The sequence below is a fragment of the Ambystoma mexicanum genome, chromosome 6q (assembly GCF_040938575.1).
Source record: "Ambystoma mexicanum isolate Mex_15411 chromosome 6q, UKY_AmexF1_1, whole genome shotgun sequence".
In the NCBI taxonomy this organism is placed as follows: domain Eukaryota; kingdom Metazoa; phylum Chordata; class Amphibia; order Caudata; family Ambystomatidae; genus Ambystoma; species Ambystoma mexicanum.
This window is the reverse complement of record NC_090937.1, coordinates 881565302-881580724: the sequence shown is the minus strand read 5'-3', so window position 1 is coordinate 881580724 and position 15423 is coordinate 881565302. Positions and strand designations below refer to the sequence as shown.

General features: G+C 47.0%; 1 protein-coding gene across 3 annotated transcripts in view; it reads left to right on the top strand.

The window, feature by feature from the left end:
- The window catches only part of MFAP3L (microfibril associated protein 3 like), a 317911-nt gene that overhangs the window by 85923 nt on the left and 216565 nt on the right, over positions 1 to 15423 (top strand). For all 3 annotated transcript variants that reach the window (XM_069631408.1, XM_069631409.1, XM_069631410.1), the window contains exon 2: positions 11109 to 11515. In XM_069631408.1, the coding sequence (XP_069487509.1) occupies positions 11209 to 11515 (307 nt within the window). In that variant the 5' untranslated portion in view covers positions 11109 to 11208. The remainder of the gene's footprint in view (positions 1 to 11108; positions 11516 to 15423) is intronic.

Here is a 15423-nt window from a genome sequence, read left to right as displayed (position 1 = left end):
CACCATGGAGGGAGAGTGCCGAGAAGATGTAAGAGGGAGAGAAAGAAACAGAGAAACTGCACAATGAACTCACCAGGCGGCCTAGCAGCAAGACAAGTGCAAATGAATCGGGTGCACAATGTCACACAGGACGCTGAAACGGGGCAGGGTTGCACTGCTCAGCAGCAGAGGAGGAAGGAAGGCAACTCAATTGGGACGAACCCTTCTTCAGAAAACAAGGAAGATGCCTTGTTTGTTTGTATATTAATTTGATAATGCACACCAAGTCCTTGGGCAGCTGGGCGCAACAGTACAAGAATTCTAAATGCTTAGTTACAGTGCCTGCCGCAGGCTGGTGCATACATGTGAATACAGTGTGTAGTACAGTAAATGAAACAGTACAGACATTTGCCATTCGTGGAGCATGGAAATGTATAACTGATCAGATACAGGACAAGAGTCCGACTAAACATTCCGTAGATTTAGTAAATGCCTACGGCTATGGCTATGGACAAACAGGTCCAGTGTGTAAGTCACAGTAGTAATGTTAGGTGCAGTGGTTGTCAGGGTGTAGTGGCAATGGGGGGAGCGGTGGTTATGGGTCATCAGCAGTAGCAAAGCTGTTTTGCCACTATCCGTTAACTCCTCAATTTTTGTCTTAAGGTCTAGCAAGGCTGTTTCAGTACCATGGAGAGGGCGGAATCCCGATTGCCAAGAGCCTAGCAGATGATTAGCTTCCAAGTAGTCTTGAATTTGTAAGTAGGCTACTCTGTCAATAATTTTGAGTAGGAAAGGTACAGTAGTGATGGGTCTATAGTTAGTGGGGACAGAGGGATCGAGGGTTTGTTTTTTGAGTAAGGGGAGTACCCAGGATTCTTTCAGGTTGGTAGGTACTGTGTTTGTTTTAAAGGAGGAGTTTATGAGCTTCTAGATAAAAGGGGCTAAGTCTCTGGCTGTATCCTTTATTATTTGCGCTGGGCAACTGTCACCCTTGCAGTTGGAGGGTTTCAGGGAGAGAATGACCTTTTCAGTATCAATGATTGAGATGGTTTTGAAGCGGAAAGGCGGACTAGTATTGTGTTCCATGGGCGGTGGTGTTTGTTGATCAGAGAGGGGCAGAGAGTCTTTTTTATTTGGTTATTTTGAGTTGGAGGGTGGAGATTTTATTCGATAGGGTGTTTTGTATGTTAGTACACCATGTCTTGTACTTTGGGACATTGTCTACTGGTTGTAGGGGGGAATCCATTTCCCGGAGGATGGAAAAGAGTTCCTTCGTGTTTGATTTGGCTTTTGTGATTCTGTCGTAAAATAGATTTTTTTTGTGTTAATGATTTCTTTCTTATAGCGTTTGGATAGTTGGGCTAATTTGGATTTGCTGTTGTCAGTAGGCGAGTTGCAGATAGTTTGCAGCTTTCTTTTCTGCTTTCTTAGATCATTAAGTTGGGGTGTGAACCAGGCATTCAAGTGTGCTTCCTATTTGCCTTTTGCGCAGTTTAGTTGGAGCAATGGTATCTAGTGTAGTGGTCATAGCTTTGTTGAAGGTGTCCACTAAGGTGCCTGGGTCGGTGTTATTCTCCAGGCCATTGATAGCGGGGAGGAGGAGCGGGATACGTTTTTCAGCAGTGATATCTTTTTTACTAATAGTAGGTAGGGGGGTATCATACTGATTAGTTTTGGGGCTGAGCAGATCGAGTGTGGCAGTGAAGTTGATTAAGTAGTGGTCTGTCCAAGGTTGTGGGACGATGTCGGTGATGGCAATGTTGCAGTTAAGCTCGGATACCCAGTCGAGGGTTCTACCTTTGATGTGGGTAGGTGAGAGGACTTTTTGGGTGAGCCCATGGTCATTAAGTAAGACTGTTATTGAGTGGGCATGCTTGTTGTCTGGGTCATTGAGGCTGATGTTGAAATCGCCCATCAGCAAAGTTTGGGAGTGCTTTTGCGTATTATTCGCTATAAGACTGGTAAGGTCATCTTCAAAGGTTCCTAATGGTCCTGTGGACCTGTAAATCAAATGGATGGTCAACGTGCGGTTATTGGATAACAGCAAGTTGGCTGTGAGTATTTCACAGGATGAACAAGGTGGTGAAGTGGCAAGCCTAATAGGCAAGGTAGTTTTAGAGATGATGGCTAGGCCACTGCCCATAGCATTAGGTCTATCTACTCTGAGGATATGGTGGCTGTCAGGTACAGCTAACATTAGGGTAGGTCCTGCCACCTAGTGGAGCCAAGTCTCTGTTATGGCAAGTAGGTCAAGGCTGCCGTTGCTTAGAATGTTAGAAATTTTGGTGGCATGGGCTACCATGGATGTGGCGTTGATGAGTGACACAGTTAATGTCAGGGTACTCTTAGGGTTAGGTTTGTGTGACGGTTTGATTAAGTGTCTATTTTGGCTCGGGTGCTTATTTGTGTAGTATTGGGCAGGCACCGGGATTGGGATGTCTGCGCACGCTTAGCTAGGTAGTCATAGGTAGAGAGGCGTCCAGTGGTATTATTTATATTATTTCTTTTGGGTTCAGAAATGCAGGGTAGTCTTGCCCTAAGTCTCATGTTTCTGTCTATAAGTGAGCTTGTGTTTCGAGGTGGCAAAGGCCATGATGATGAAGAGTCCAATCGTAAGTAGGTAGGTATGGGTATTTATGTTTTTACCCATGGTAATGGGGGTTCACCTAATTTCAAGATTCACAGTAAAGGCTAAAAATGCAATGTGCAAACAGGTACATCACCATCACCTTCTCAAGGGCTTCAATGGTAGGGACTGAGCCAAGCTGCTGAATGGGCATATGCAGAGTGAATATGGAGTGCAGTATTCAGATGACAGGTCACTAGGCACTCCTTGTGATATCTAGCACTCAATGGCAATGGGCGCAGTCCTGCAAGATTCACTCACTTTCTGATTCACAGCATCATATCATCTGCATACATAGCTATAAGCAGCCAATGAGTGTATAGCTGTAGATCTCTATGCTATTATGATCTCTGAATAGGGATGAAAATAGTTGTAACACAAGGGTGAATACAATTGGTGATAGGGGAATCCCTCCCTCATGCACCTTCCCAATGTATATGCTTGTGCCCACTGCCCGTTGATGTTTATCATTGCCCTAGGAATATTCATTTTTAGCTGCCACTGTTTATCTCCATTCAACATTATGACTGTGTACCAGCACCAATGCCCTCGTTTACCAGTCGGATTTTCATTACCTGCCCTGAAATCTCCTGCATTCAGATCCATCTCCTTATGTTGCACTGAATGGCTGTCGGGGGCCTCATGTGTCAGGCTCAGACAACGGCGAATCCTTGGTGCCTGTCTGGCTCAACTGCCTCAGTGTTCTTAGGACATCCGGGGAGCTGTTCTCCGATGGCTCCTCTTGTGAATCTCTCGGCGTGTAGCCCATGGCATGTTGTCGACTGCTGGAATGCGGCTCCTTGTCAGCACTGTCCCCAGCTCAGTGAGGGCTCCAAGGGCCTTTTAGTTTTATCAGCGCTCTGGCCCTTGTGCTCCGCTGCCAGTCCGTGCCTTAGTGCCCCAGAGTGGGCAGCGTCCTCAGTAGGCTTCTTCTTCAAGCCGCATCAGCTAGGTAGGCCTCTGTGTCCACCCAGCCCACACTGGTCTCATCAAGCCTTAGTCGACCACCAGCAGGATCTTTGGCCCGGCTGTGAGTCAGACCCGCTCTCGGCCCCAGTCCAAGAACAATATACAGTTGCCACCAAGCAAACATTCTGCGGTCCCATGCAGTCACTAGTCAATTCACAGAATTCCTTCCCTGGTTTTTTCATAAAGAATACAGCTTTGTTAACAGTATGAAGTAGCAGTGCTGTGCTGGGCCCTTGGTACACGCTGTACGATGGTAGCACTGCCATGTATGGCTTTCCCACATGTAGCACTTGATAACTGCATCCGCACTGTGGGCCCAAGTATTAACAAAGGGCATTTGCTTCACTTTTCGGGCCAGGTTACCACGTACAAAAATGCAAAGTGGTTTCTTTGAGTCACTGAACTGTCTGTTTCGAAAGCCTAGCGTTGCAAACCCTCCCCTGGATATCATCTTCATTTGTGGAAAGGTCTGCTACGTCCGCCGCTGTCCCCGTTTCCCCTGGTTCCCCCATGTTGTGTACTAGGTTATTAAGGATCTTACTGTAGGTGGTTGTGCAATTAAAGACGGTTGACAGGCGGATGATGAAAGTATATTTATTCTTGGTAAGGCAGAAAACTTCTCAAGGTAACAAAATAAACAAGTCCTTCCGGTTTGCTTCACCGGTGTCTTGGCTTCACAGAGTATGCTGGCCTTAGTCCCAGCTTAGTTCTATCCCTTAGTATCCGGATAGGCCCACCATTCTGACTCTCCCTCCTCTCTCTTCCCGATATCCTGTGGAAAGAGAACGAACACCCATCAGAATGGTTTGGCGCGCTTTTATCAGAACAGCTGGGCTTAGGGCCCCACCAATCACTGAGCGTCCAGCCTAGCCCCCTTTCTATTGGTTCATGAGGCCTTGACCCACCTCCCTTAAAGGACGCCGTCCCGGCGTATTGCCATTCCCCTTTAAGCAATGGAAGACCCTCGCGTCGGTCACGTGCCCGTGGCCGCGCTGAGTAGGGGCATGGTCGGCTGCTGGCTGGTTCCCTCCTGCCATGGTTAGCCCTGGGGTCACCATGAGGAGCACGGCGGTGGCGGGTTGGCCGCTCTCCCCTTCGCTCACCCCCATCTGGGCAGGCCTAAAGACAAGGTAAGCCAAGCCGAGGCGTGCTCGGAGCACGCCGCGGCTCCAGCCGAGGCGCAGCCTGTCGCGGCTCCAGTCGAGGCTTGTTTGGTGTACGCTATGGCTCCAGCCGAGGCGCAGCCCGCCGCAGCTCCAGCCGAGGCGCGCCTGGTGCATGCAGCGGCTCCAGCCGAGGCGCAGCCTGTCGCGGCTCCAGCCGAGGCGTGTTTGGTGTACGTTGCGGCTCTAGCCGAGGCATGTCCGGAACACGCCGCGGCTCTAGCCAAGGCATAGCCTCACACATCCCCCCCCCCCAATCCCAGGCCGATCGGGCCAGGGAGAACACCTGGACAGATAGTCAGCCACTAGCTGGAACTTCGCAGGTTTGTGCAACGTGACGAAGTCAAAAGGCTGGAGTGAGAGGAACCAGCGGAGAACCTTCTGGTTCGTGTCCTTATGTAGAGCCAGCCATTGCAAGGGTGCATGGTCGGTGTAGAGCGTGAACCGGTGACCCAGTAGGTAGTATCGGACCGAGTCAACGGCCCATTTGATGGCCAGACACTCCTTTTCAATGGTCGAGTAGGCCATCTCATGGGACAGTAACTTCCGGCTGATGAAGCACACCGGCTGCAGGTCCCCTCCTTTATCCTGCGAAAGCACGGCCCCCAGGCCCTGGTTTGAGGCATCCGTTTGCAAAAAGAAGTGCTCCTGGAAGTCCGGACAGCATAGGACAGGGTTCGATGTGATTCTTTGTTTCAGGTACGCAATGGCGTTTAGGGCCCTCGGGTTGTTGGTCAGGTTCGGAACTCCCCGAAGCCTCAAAGCATCGGTCAAGGGTGCGGCCACCGAGGAGAAGTCGAGGATGAATCTCCGGTAATATCCGACCAATCCCAGGATAGCACGAATCTGCTTCCTGTTAGTGGGGGTCGGTATGTCAAGTATGGCCTGGGTTTTAGACAATTGAGGCTTCAGGATACCCCCACCCACTATATGTCCCAGATATCTGGACTCGTGGGTTCCCAACGTAGTCTTATTGGGGTTGATGTGTAACCCTGCTTTGTGCAAATCGGCCACTACCAGTTCCAGATGATCCAGATGTTCTCTCCAGGAACGGCTGTACACCACAATGTCATCCAAATAAGCAGCAGCGTATCCATCATGCGGTCTCAGTATGATGTCCATCCATCCCTGGAACGTGGTGGGTGCTCCATGAAGTCCAAAGGGCAGAACCTTGTACTGGTATAGTCCTTCTGGTGTAGAGAAGGCAGTCTTCTCCTTGTCCTGGGAGTGAAGGGGTATTTGCCAGTAGCCCTTGGTTAAGTCTAGAGTGCTCAAGTATTGGGCGGCACCTAGGCCCTCTAGAAGTTTGTCCATTCGAGGCATTGGATAAGCCTCATAACTGGACACTGTGTTTAATCGTCTGTAGTCCATAAAAAAACGGACCGAGCCATCTGGTTTGGGAACCAGCACTATGGGGGATGACCATACGCTGACGGAGGGTTCGATAATGTCCATCCGCAGCATCTCCTCCATCTCGGATTTGATAACATTCCGTCGGGCTTCAGGAATCAGGTAAGGCCTAAGTCTCACGGGTGGCCCGGGTACCGTCTTGATCTCGTGTACTAGTACATTAGTACGTCCAGGTAAGGCGGAAAAGGCGTTGACATAGGGCGACAGCCTGCTTTTGACGTCTTCCTTCATCTCCAGGGTCAGTGCGTCTCCCCAATTGACAGCCTCCAGGGAATCGGGGTCTGTATTCAGGATCACTTCTGATTCTGGCTCCTCGATGTTTACAAAGGCGCTTATGAGAGGTGCGTTCTATTTTTTTAGAAGATTGATGTGATATACCCTATCTGGGGTTGCCCGGTCGGGTTGATGCACCCGATAGGTCACTGGGCTTAGTGCATCTGTGACTTTGTAAGGCCCTCTCCATCTGGCCAACAGCTTGTTGGCGCTGGTAGGTAGGAGTACCAGTACCTGGTCTCCTGGCTTGAAGGTTCTCATACGACTCCCCTTGTTGTAATTCATCTCTTGGGCTGTTTGGGCACGGCTGAGGTTGGCTAGGGCCAGCTTGCGTAACGCAGTCAGATGTTCCTTTAGCTCCTCGGTGTACTCGGTTAAGGACACCTCTTCAGCCGCTTCCCACTCTTCCTTCACCAGATCCAGTATGGTCCTTGGTTGTCTCCCAAATAAGAGCTTGAAAGGGGAAAAACCGGTGGAAGACTGGGGGGTGTCTCTTAGCACCATCAACACCAAAGGGATCACCCTATCCCAATTTTTCCTGGTTGGTCCCGTCACCCTTCGTAGCATTTTCTTAATCGTCTGGTTATAGCGTGCTACCAGTCCATCAGTTTGGGGATGGTATACCAAGGTCCTCAATTGTTTGATCTGGAGTTGTCCACTTATCTGTCGTAAGAGGGTTGACATAAAGTTGGTACCCTGGTCTGTGATTATTTCTGAAGGCAACCCTACTCGGGCAAAAAACGGGATCAGTTGGTCGCACAACACTCGGGCCGACGTCCCCTTCAGGGGGAAGGCCTCCGGGTATCGGGTGGCGTAGTCTACTACGACCAATAGGTACTTATATCCCCGGCTGGTGGGTTCCAGGGGTCCAACTATATACATGCCGATCCTCTGGAACGGGATCGCTATGAGAGGCATCTTTTGTAGAGGCGCCTTTGCGGGTAGGACCCCGCTGGTTAGCTGGCAAGTGGGACAGTTTTTACAAAATTGGGCAACCTCCCCATAAATGCCAGGCCAGTAGAACCTCTTTAAAAGGTTTTGTTGGGTTTTAAGAGAGGCCATGTGACCCCCACAGGGATGGTTGTGGGCTAGTTGGAGCACTAGGGGGCGGTGACCTTTTGGAAGCACCAACTGTTCCCTCATGGTATCGTCGTCCCCCTTATACTTCCGGTACAAGAGACCCTGAAGTAAGAGGAATCCTGGACCACCAGCCAGGTTGGGTTCCCCTTCTTGGGCGGCCGTTCCCTGGCTACTCGAAGAGTGGGATCGGTTAGGGTCTCCATCCGTATGGTGTCCTCGTTGTCTTCCAACTTCCAATCGATGGGACGTGTCATATAACTAGCCTGACACCAGGCCGTCCGGGTCCGCCTTTTTCGCCTGGGGAGGGATTCCCGGGAACCAGAGGCCTTCCCCATAACCTTCGGTTCGGGTGGTGTCTTCTCCTTTTCCTCTAGGGCCCTGAGTGCCTGATTAAAGTTGGGGAGATCGGTCCCGATCACCACCGGGGCACGCAGATATGGTAGGACGGCAGCCCTTAAGGGAGTGGATGTTTCATTTAAGTCAATCACCACATCCTTCATCGGATAACACTTAATGTCCCCATGAATGCATCTAATAAGTACCGTGATATTAGATAAGCAGGGTGTGTTACTCACCATTGGTGATATGGCGGTCTGCCTGCTGCCGCTGTCCAGGAGGGCGTGTGTTGGTCTGCCGTCGACTCGGATGTCCACCACATAAGGACCCGGGAGGCACTGGTAACCGATGTCCATTGGCTCAACGGATCTTTTCCTGGGACACAATCTGGCGATATGGCCCCACTCATTGCAGTCATAGCATTGCGGCTGTTTATAACCAGGGGTCAACATCGGGGTCTTCTCGTCTATTCCTGGTCTCTTGTCCTCTAGTCTCCTGGGGTTCTCAACGGTGGATCTCCATCGTATGGGCAGGGCTCGGCTGCCCCTACTCATAAGGGGGTCGGGTACTGGAATGGCTATGTGGGCAGATACTCCGGTAGGCTGTAGTCGGGGTTGGCCGGCCTTCTGGAATGCCGACGCAATGTCCACGGCTTCGGTTAGGGAGGGCCAGTGGTGCTGTCTGACCCACCTCTGCATATGCCCTGGTAGGGCTTCTATGAACTGTTCCAAGATGATTTTGTCAAGCAATGGTTGATTAGCGGGGTTTGGAGCCAGTAGCCACTTCTCAACCAGGTCTTTTATTCTATAGAACAGCTGGCGCGGGCTTTCCCCAGCCTTGAGACGGGCCTCCCTCAATTGGATTCGGTAGACTTCATCGTCAAGGCCTAAGCGATTCAGCACTGCGGTTTTAATCTCCCCATACGGGGTGTTGCCGTTGGGATTCGCTGCCTGGTATGCGCCCTGCATCACTCCAGACAGGAGGGGGGCAACGTACTGTCCCCACCGATCCGGCGGCCACTGTGCGTTCCTAGCAATCCTTTCGAAACTAGTGAAAAAAAAGGCAGGGTCTTCTCCCTCCTTATATTTTTGTAGGAGCGCCGAAGGTACCAGTGGTTGATTTCTGGTGTTGGCTACGGCATCTGTGAGACGGGACATCGTCTCATGCTGTTTGTCCTGGGCATTGGATTGTAGGGTGCTCCTGTAACTGAATGGACTGTTGAAAGGCTTGCCTATCCGCGGCTGCCTGTTGGGATTGCAGCTGGATCAGTTGCTGTAGTTGCTGTTGGCCCTCGGCCAGGGTTTTAATCAGAGGTTCCATAGCGCTGTCTAGAATCCCACCTTCGTCGTCAGTGTGGAATTATAGACGGAAGACAGGCGGATGATGAAAGTATATTTATTCTTGGTAAGGCAGAAAACTTCTCAAGGTAACAAAATAAACAAGTCCTTCCGGTTTGCTTCACCGGTGTCTTCGCTTCACAGAGTATGCTGGCCTTAGTCCGAGCTTGGTTCTATCCCTTAGTATCCGGATAGGCCCACCACTCTGACTCTCCCTCCTCTCCCTCCTCTCTCTTCCCGATATCCTGTGGAAAGAGAACGAACACCCATCAGAATGGTTTGGTGCGCTTTTATCAGAGCAGCTGGGCTTAGGGCCCCACCAATCACTGAGCGTCCAGCCTAGCCCCCTTTCTATTGGTTCATGAGGCCTTGACCCGCCTCCCTTAAAGGACGCCGTCCCGGCGTATTGCCATTCCCCTTTAAGCAATGGAAGACCCTCGCGTCGGTCATGTGCCCGTGGCCGCGCTGAGTAGGGGCATGGTCGGCTGCTGGGTGGTTCCCTCCCACCATGGTTAGCCTTGGGGTCGCCATGAGGAGCACGGCAGTGGCGGGTCGGCCGCTCTCCCCTTCGCGCACTCCCATCTGGGCAGGCCTGAAGACAAGGTAAGCCAAGCCGAGGCGTGCTCGGAGCACGCCGCTGGTCCAGCCGAGGCACAGCCTGTCACGGCTCCAGCCGAGGCGTATTTGGTGTACGCTGCGGCTCCAGCCGAGGCGCAGCCCGCCGCGGCTCCAGCCGAGGTGCGCCTGTCGCGGCTCCAGCCGAGGCGTGTTTGGTGTACGTTGCGGCTCTAGCCGAGGCATGTCCATAGCACTCAGCGGCACTAGCTGAGGCGTAGCCTCACAGTGGTCCTCCCTCGTTCTTCTGTAACCACGCACACTGTAATGTGGCACATCCGGACTTCACCATCTTTACAGCTGTTAACAGGTGTTGTGCAAGTCCAAAAAGGCATGCCACCTAAGCAATATCAACTTATGCTATATAATAAACTGCAAATGTTCCTTCTGTGTGAAAGTTATAGAGCACCTTTATACTAAGCACACGTGCAGCTATTTTGATCTCCCAGTTGTGCCCTCCAGGTCTGCAGCATTTTCAAACCTGTGCAGCTCTCAATGTACTTGTATACTCCCGATGGGACAAACCATAGTCCTTCTCACACTGGGCAGACAACCACTGATCCTGTCCACATCCTCATAAGAAGCACCCTTATCATGCCACTATAAATTAGGTACAAGGTACCAGTTAAGATTTTTAATGAGGAGTATTTTACTCCCATTTTCTTTAAAGTTAGGGGTAAAATTATTTTTAGGGAGCAAAACATCCCATTCCTAATGGGGGTATATTTTCGGTGAGTACAAATCTATTTCATCTCAAAAACAGATACAATTATGTAATCCACACTTTTCCATATAGTAATAAACACAAAACAAACGTTGATTTAGTTTCTCCCTTAAAGTCCTTCTTCCTATCAAAAAGTAATATTGGAGCTTCTGCTCTGGTGGTTCCAAAGATTCATATCCACAGAAATCTGTGAATGGAAGCAGGGAGCAAACTCCTTTGTGCCCACTCTTTCCTATTTTTTGTTGATTATTTTTACTCCCCATTTCGTTTTGCTGGTAATATTTGCTTTTTTTTCACCTTGTATCAGTTATGGGGGAGGGCTACAGCAGGAGTCTAAATTGCTGGAATATATGTACCTCCTGCTTCTCCCCCAAGAGAGCCTGGTTAGCTTAAAACTAATAGTTACCAGGAGCTACTTTTGGCTTCTCAGGCAAACTGGCCTTTGCAAACATTTTTTGGGAACATTTAGTTTTGCACGTATTTTTAGGTCTTCTATATTATTTAAATCGTGTCTTGTTAGTCAACAGAAGCTGAATAATGATTATTACATGGGGCTAAAGATATCCTATGTAATACGTTAATTTTCTTTCTCCTAGGATTGTATTCCTTCGTATAAAGCCTATGGAGCCAGGATAACCATGTATACGGCGGGGTCCGCATAAGAATTATCCACTACAAAGGCAAAACATCCTTCACATGGCAAAGCCGGATAGACAATCAGCCAAGATGTATGTGACAAGCAGAAGTCTTTCTTCAGCCATTTTGCCGCTTCTGGCCATTTCCATGATGTGGATGAGTCTGGTGGCTGCAGAGGAGATGAACAACAGCACTTTTAATAGCACAGAAAACGTACTGGAATCTGTGCCTATGATCACTGCCAGAGTTGATCACATTATTGCTAAAGAAGGGAGGAGTGCCTTGATTCAATGTAATGTCATGGGTAACCCAATGCCACACTTCCAATGGTACAACTCAAATGGATTTTTACAGGAAGAAGAGGAAGGTAGGTTTTTTAATGGTTCCTTTTTGGTGCATCTTTATCTAGTTAATGTACAAATGCAGAATGTCTTCCAATCGATAAAACTTAAGTGACAATAGCACATGCATTAGAACGTTGAGAGTCAGACAGCCAATGAGGTTGCATGGCATGCAGTCCCTATTGACCGTTATAGATCCACAACTGAACCTCTCACAACAGACAGCTGACTTTGGGAAGAGACAGGAGGAGAAATCGAGCAACATAGCTGCCACATACCTGTGCTTACAGCATTTATGACCTTGAAACAAATGTCCTGTTACTGTCTTGTACCCTCCTCATGCGCCATCACATGGAACCCGAGACCATTATTTAAATATTGTATGGGTGCTAATACTCCTGTGAATACGATGACAATGCAGTGTGCGTCTGTGTGAGATGGAGGATGCAGGCATTGGTGTAGGGTGCATGGACGTTTTCTTACAGTGGCATGTCATATTTTACTGCAATTTCTTAGCAAATTTAACTTGATGTGTTGGCTTTTCTCTGCCATAACCTCTACTTGGAGGAGGGGTTGGAGTCGAGGGGGTTGGGGGGCTACTACATTGGGGCAAGGAGACTGGACATTTCTCACTGTGGTCTTGCATTTTTTTACCGGTGTTAAGGGGCAATTCTAACCTGATGAGTTTTCATTTTAGCGGCCAGCCGTTTATACAATTTGTTATCAATGTCACTTTCCTTGTGCATTTTTCCTCGTGATTGTATTCCTCAGTGTTTTTAGTTTTTTTATTAAATGGGGGTTTCCCCCACCCCCATATAACCCACTCCCCACCAGCCCACCCTGCCACGTACCACTCCAATACCCTACCACCAACACACAACATATATATATATATTAAAAAAGAATATCTGAGGAAAATGACCACAAGGAAAAATGCACGAATAAAGTGCAAATGAGGAAAGTGACAGAAAAAAACCAACAGATTATAGCAGCCAACAAAGACATGTTTTCTTACTGTGATATTAATAAAAAATCATCTGAAACCTCTGTTGGAAAGACAACACACTCTCCCTAAGAAAACATCCTGAATATGTTCACTTTATTTGTGTTCATTTTTTCAAAGCTTTCATAAATATACCATGTTTAACTGAACATGTTGTATTCGCGCCTTAAAACACTTGTGTATGTACGCGTTATAAATGCCATATCATATCATATCATATATAAGAATCTTGAATTTTATACAGGATTAAATCTTCAATCTCTTTTAACAATCTGAACTCCTATTTCAATTCAAATAAGTATTCTTCCCCATTTTTCCATAAGATTCAGAACATTTCATCAAAACAAGTTTTCATAAAAAACAATATTGTATGTGTACTTTATGCTTTTGACAATAATAATTCCAATATTATTGAATCGTTTTCAATTCATGAACATTCTTAAGTTATTATCTTTATGCATTATAAAATGTATACATTTTTTCTCCAGGAATTGATTTTCATCAACTTCATATTGTTATCAATAACAATTGTTTGTTTTCTCAATAATTAACTGGTTTCTTTAAAAAAAAAACTAATTTTCTATCTTGTGTGCTTTTCAGTGGATAATACTCCTAAAAGAACTTATGTTTTATAACTCCTTTACAGTATCATGCATCCTACTTCTGAATGATGTTGTGAGTTCTTACTATTAGGAGTATTATGTACTGGAAGATAGATATATTACTTATTCTTACTGTGGTGTGGCATTTTTACTGGCATTGAGGACAAAGCCAAAAGGAGTGTGTTCTTCAATAGGAATACTGGCATATATTAGCATAGCCAGCAAAGACATGTTGTCACATAGTATTGTTACTGCCATTATATTAAAGCATACATGAGTATACAATGAGACTGTTGGGGCAAACCAAGTGTCTTGTGCACCTAGATAATCTTGGTTAGAACAATTTTAAGTACTGATAATAAGTATATAGATATGATTGTAGGCCGCTACGTGTCTTGGTGTTGAGAGGTATTGTCCTAACCTCTTAAATACAAGCAATGTAAAAGAACATACACCAATTCCATTGTCATTGGTGTATGTTCTTTTCCATACATGTGTATAGTTGTATGTGGGAATACCGGCATATATTGGTGCAGCCAGCATGGACATTTATGGGCATAGTCATCATGGATTTTTAAATTGTAATATACTGGCATATAGGGGGAAGGGCATAATGAAAATGCATTGGAAAATGCTCATGTGCACTGTTGGTGACTTGCTTGGTTTGGGCTCCCATACTACGTGCGGTCGCTCCGTAAAGTTCATGTTTGTGCCCGTCCAATTAAAAAATTCACCAGTCGCCACTGCTGCTTAGTGTGAAATGCTGCTCCATTTTATTTAGTTAGGAAAACCAGATTTGCAGTCCTATTAACAGAGGAAGTCTAATTACAAAACACGTTAATCTAGATGTTTTTAACCTATGATTTTTTAATCTGATATTTTAGCTAAAATGTGCCATTAAAATGCAAAATGTGTCCTAAAAACTGTCCAGGGTAAAAACAAACCCCCAACAAAAGTAGCTGCGGGAACCACTTGTTAAATCATCCCATGGCTATTATTCGAGTTTAAGCAGAACAAAAGAGTGAAACGTATACAGATAAGCAATAATGGACAACAAAGCCACATTTGGGATATGTTTTTATATCAAATCTGAAGTCCCATCTCACTGGCTTGAATCTAATGAGGACACAACGGGCCTCATTATAACCTTGGGAGGATTGGAAAACTTTGGACTGGGCGCCTATTACAATGTTCTGGCCCATGGTGCAGTGGCCCAAGCCAGACAATGCAGCGGCCTCAACCTCCATAACAAACTCTCCTCACCCACAAATTCTGAAGTATATATAGTCAATGTTATTGACATTACTTTCCTTTTACAGAGCATCTTTCAGCTATGTTTGTTGTTTCTTAGAGACCCGGACCCCAGGGAACCACCCCCACAGACCAAATGTAGTAAATAGATTTCACCAGGACATTGGAAAATAAATGGAAAAGCTGGGACATGAGGTGTCCCCATGTCCCGTTTTGCAATTTCACAGCAGGCTATATGTGCTACAATCTCATTCAATACCATTACATACTTACTTTTAGACCATTGTAAAGAGGTGGAGAAGCTAGAGAATTCATTGGTATAAGCTAGTCAGGGGGTCGGACTTCGCTTTAATAGTCACCATATGCTGGCACGGCAAAAGACCCATTCCATTGCTTCCTGCCTCCACAACCAAAAACCCATGCCTGGTAGGTACCCGGTCTAAACACCCACCACCCCCACAACATAAGAAACTCAATTGGCCTCCTGCCTCCCTACTAGTACACATTGTATAAATGTTTAACATTTAATTATGGAGTAACACTATAAATTATAAAGCCACATGATTGAGACTTTCACTGCAGATAGCTAAGAAAAACAAGGCACTTGATGTGTCAATTGAGGAATGCAGTGGTTTGCACCCTCACTTCCTGGATCCATATTTTTAGATTCAGACAGCAGAGATGATTCTATCGCCCCCTAGCCCATCTTCAATATTAGAACCAACAAACAGTTGTATGCATAGTTGTTATTCAAGAACAAAATAGTACACTGTTCATTCAAACTGGATTTCAAAGGGCTTAGTCACATATGTCCATAAAACAAGTATGCATCACTTTCACAGAAAAAAGAGATTGAGACAGTCCCACAATTGGGTACATTGTCATGCAAGTCAGGCACAGATCTTAGCAACAGTCACTCAATATGCTGACCTACCATTCCAGATTTGTACCTCTGTCTCATTGACCATGTTTTCATTAACCATCTTTTGCACTGCAGCCTTGATTCCCCTTCAACCATATGCCTTTCAATTAACGTTTATACTTCTATTCCCCTTTTGCTCCATCCCTTAAACATAAG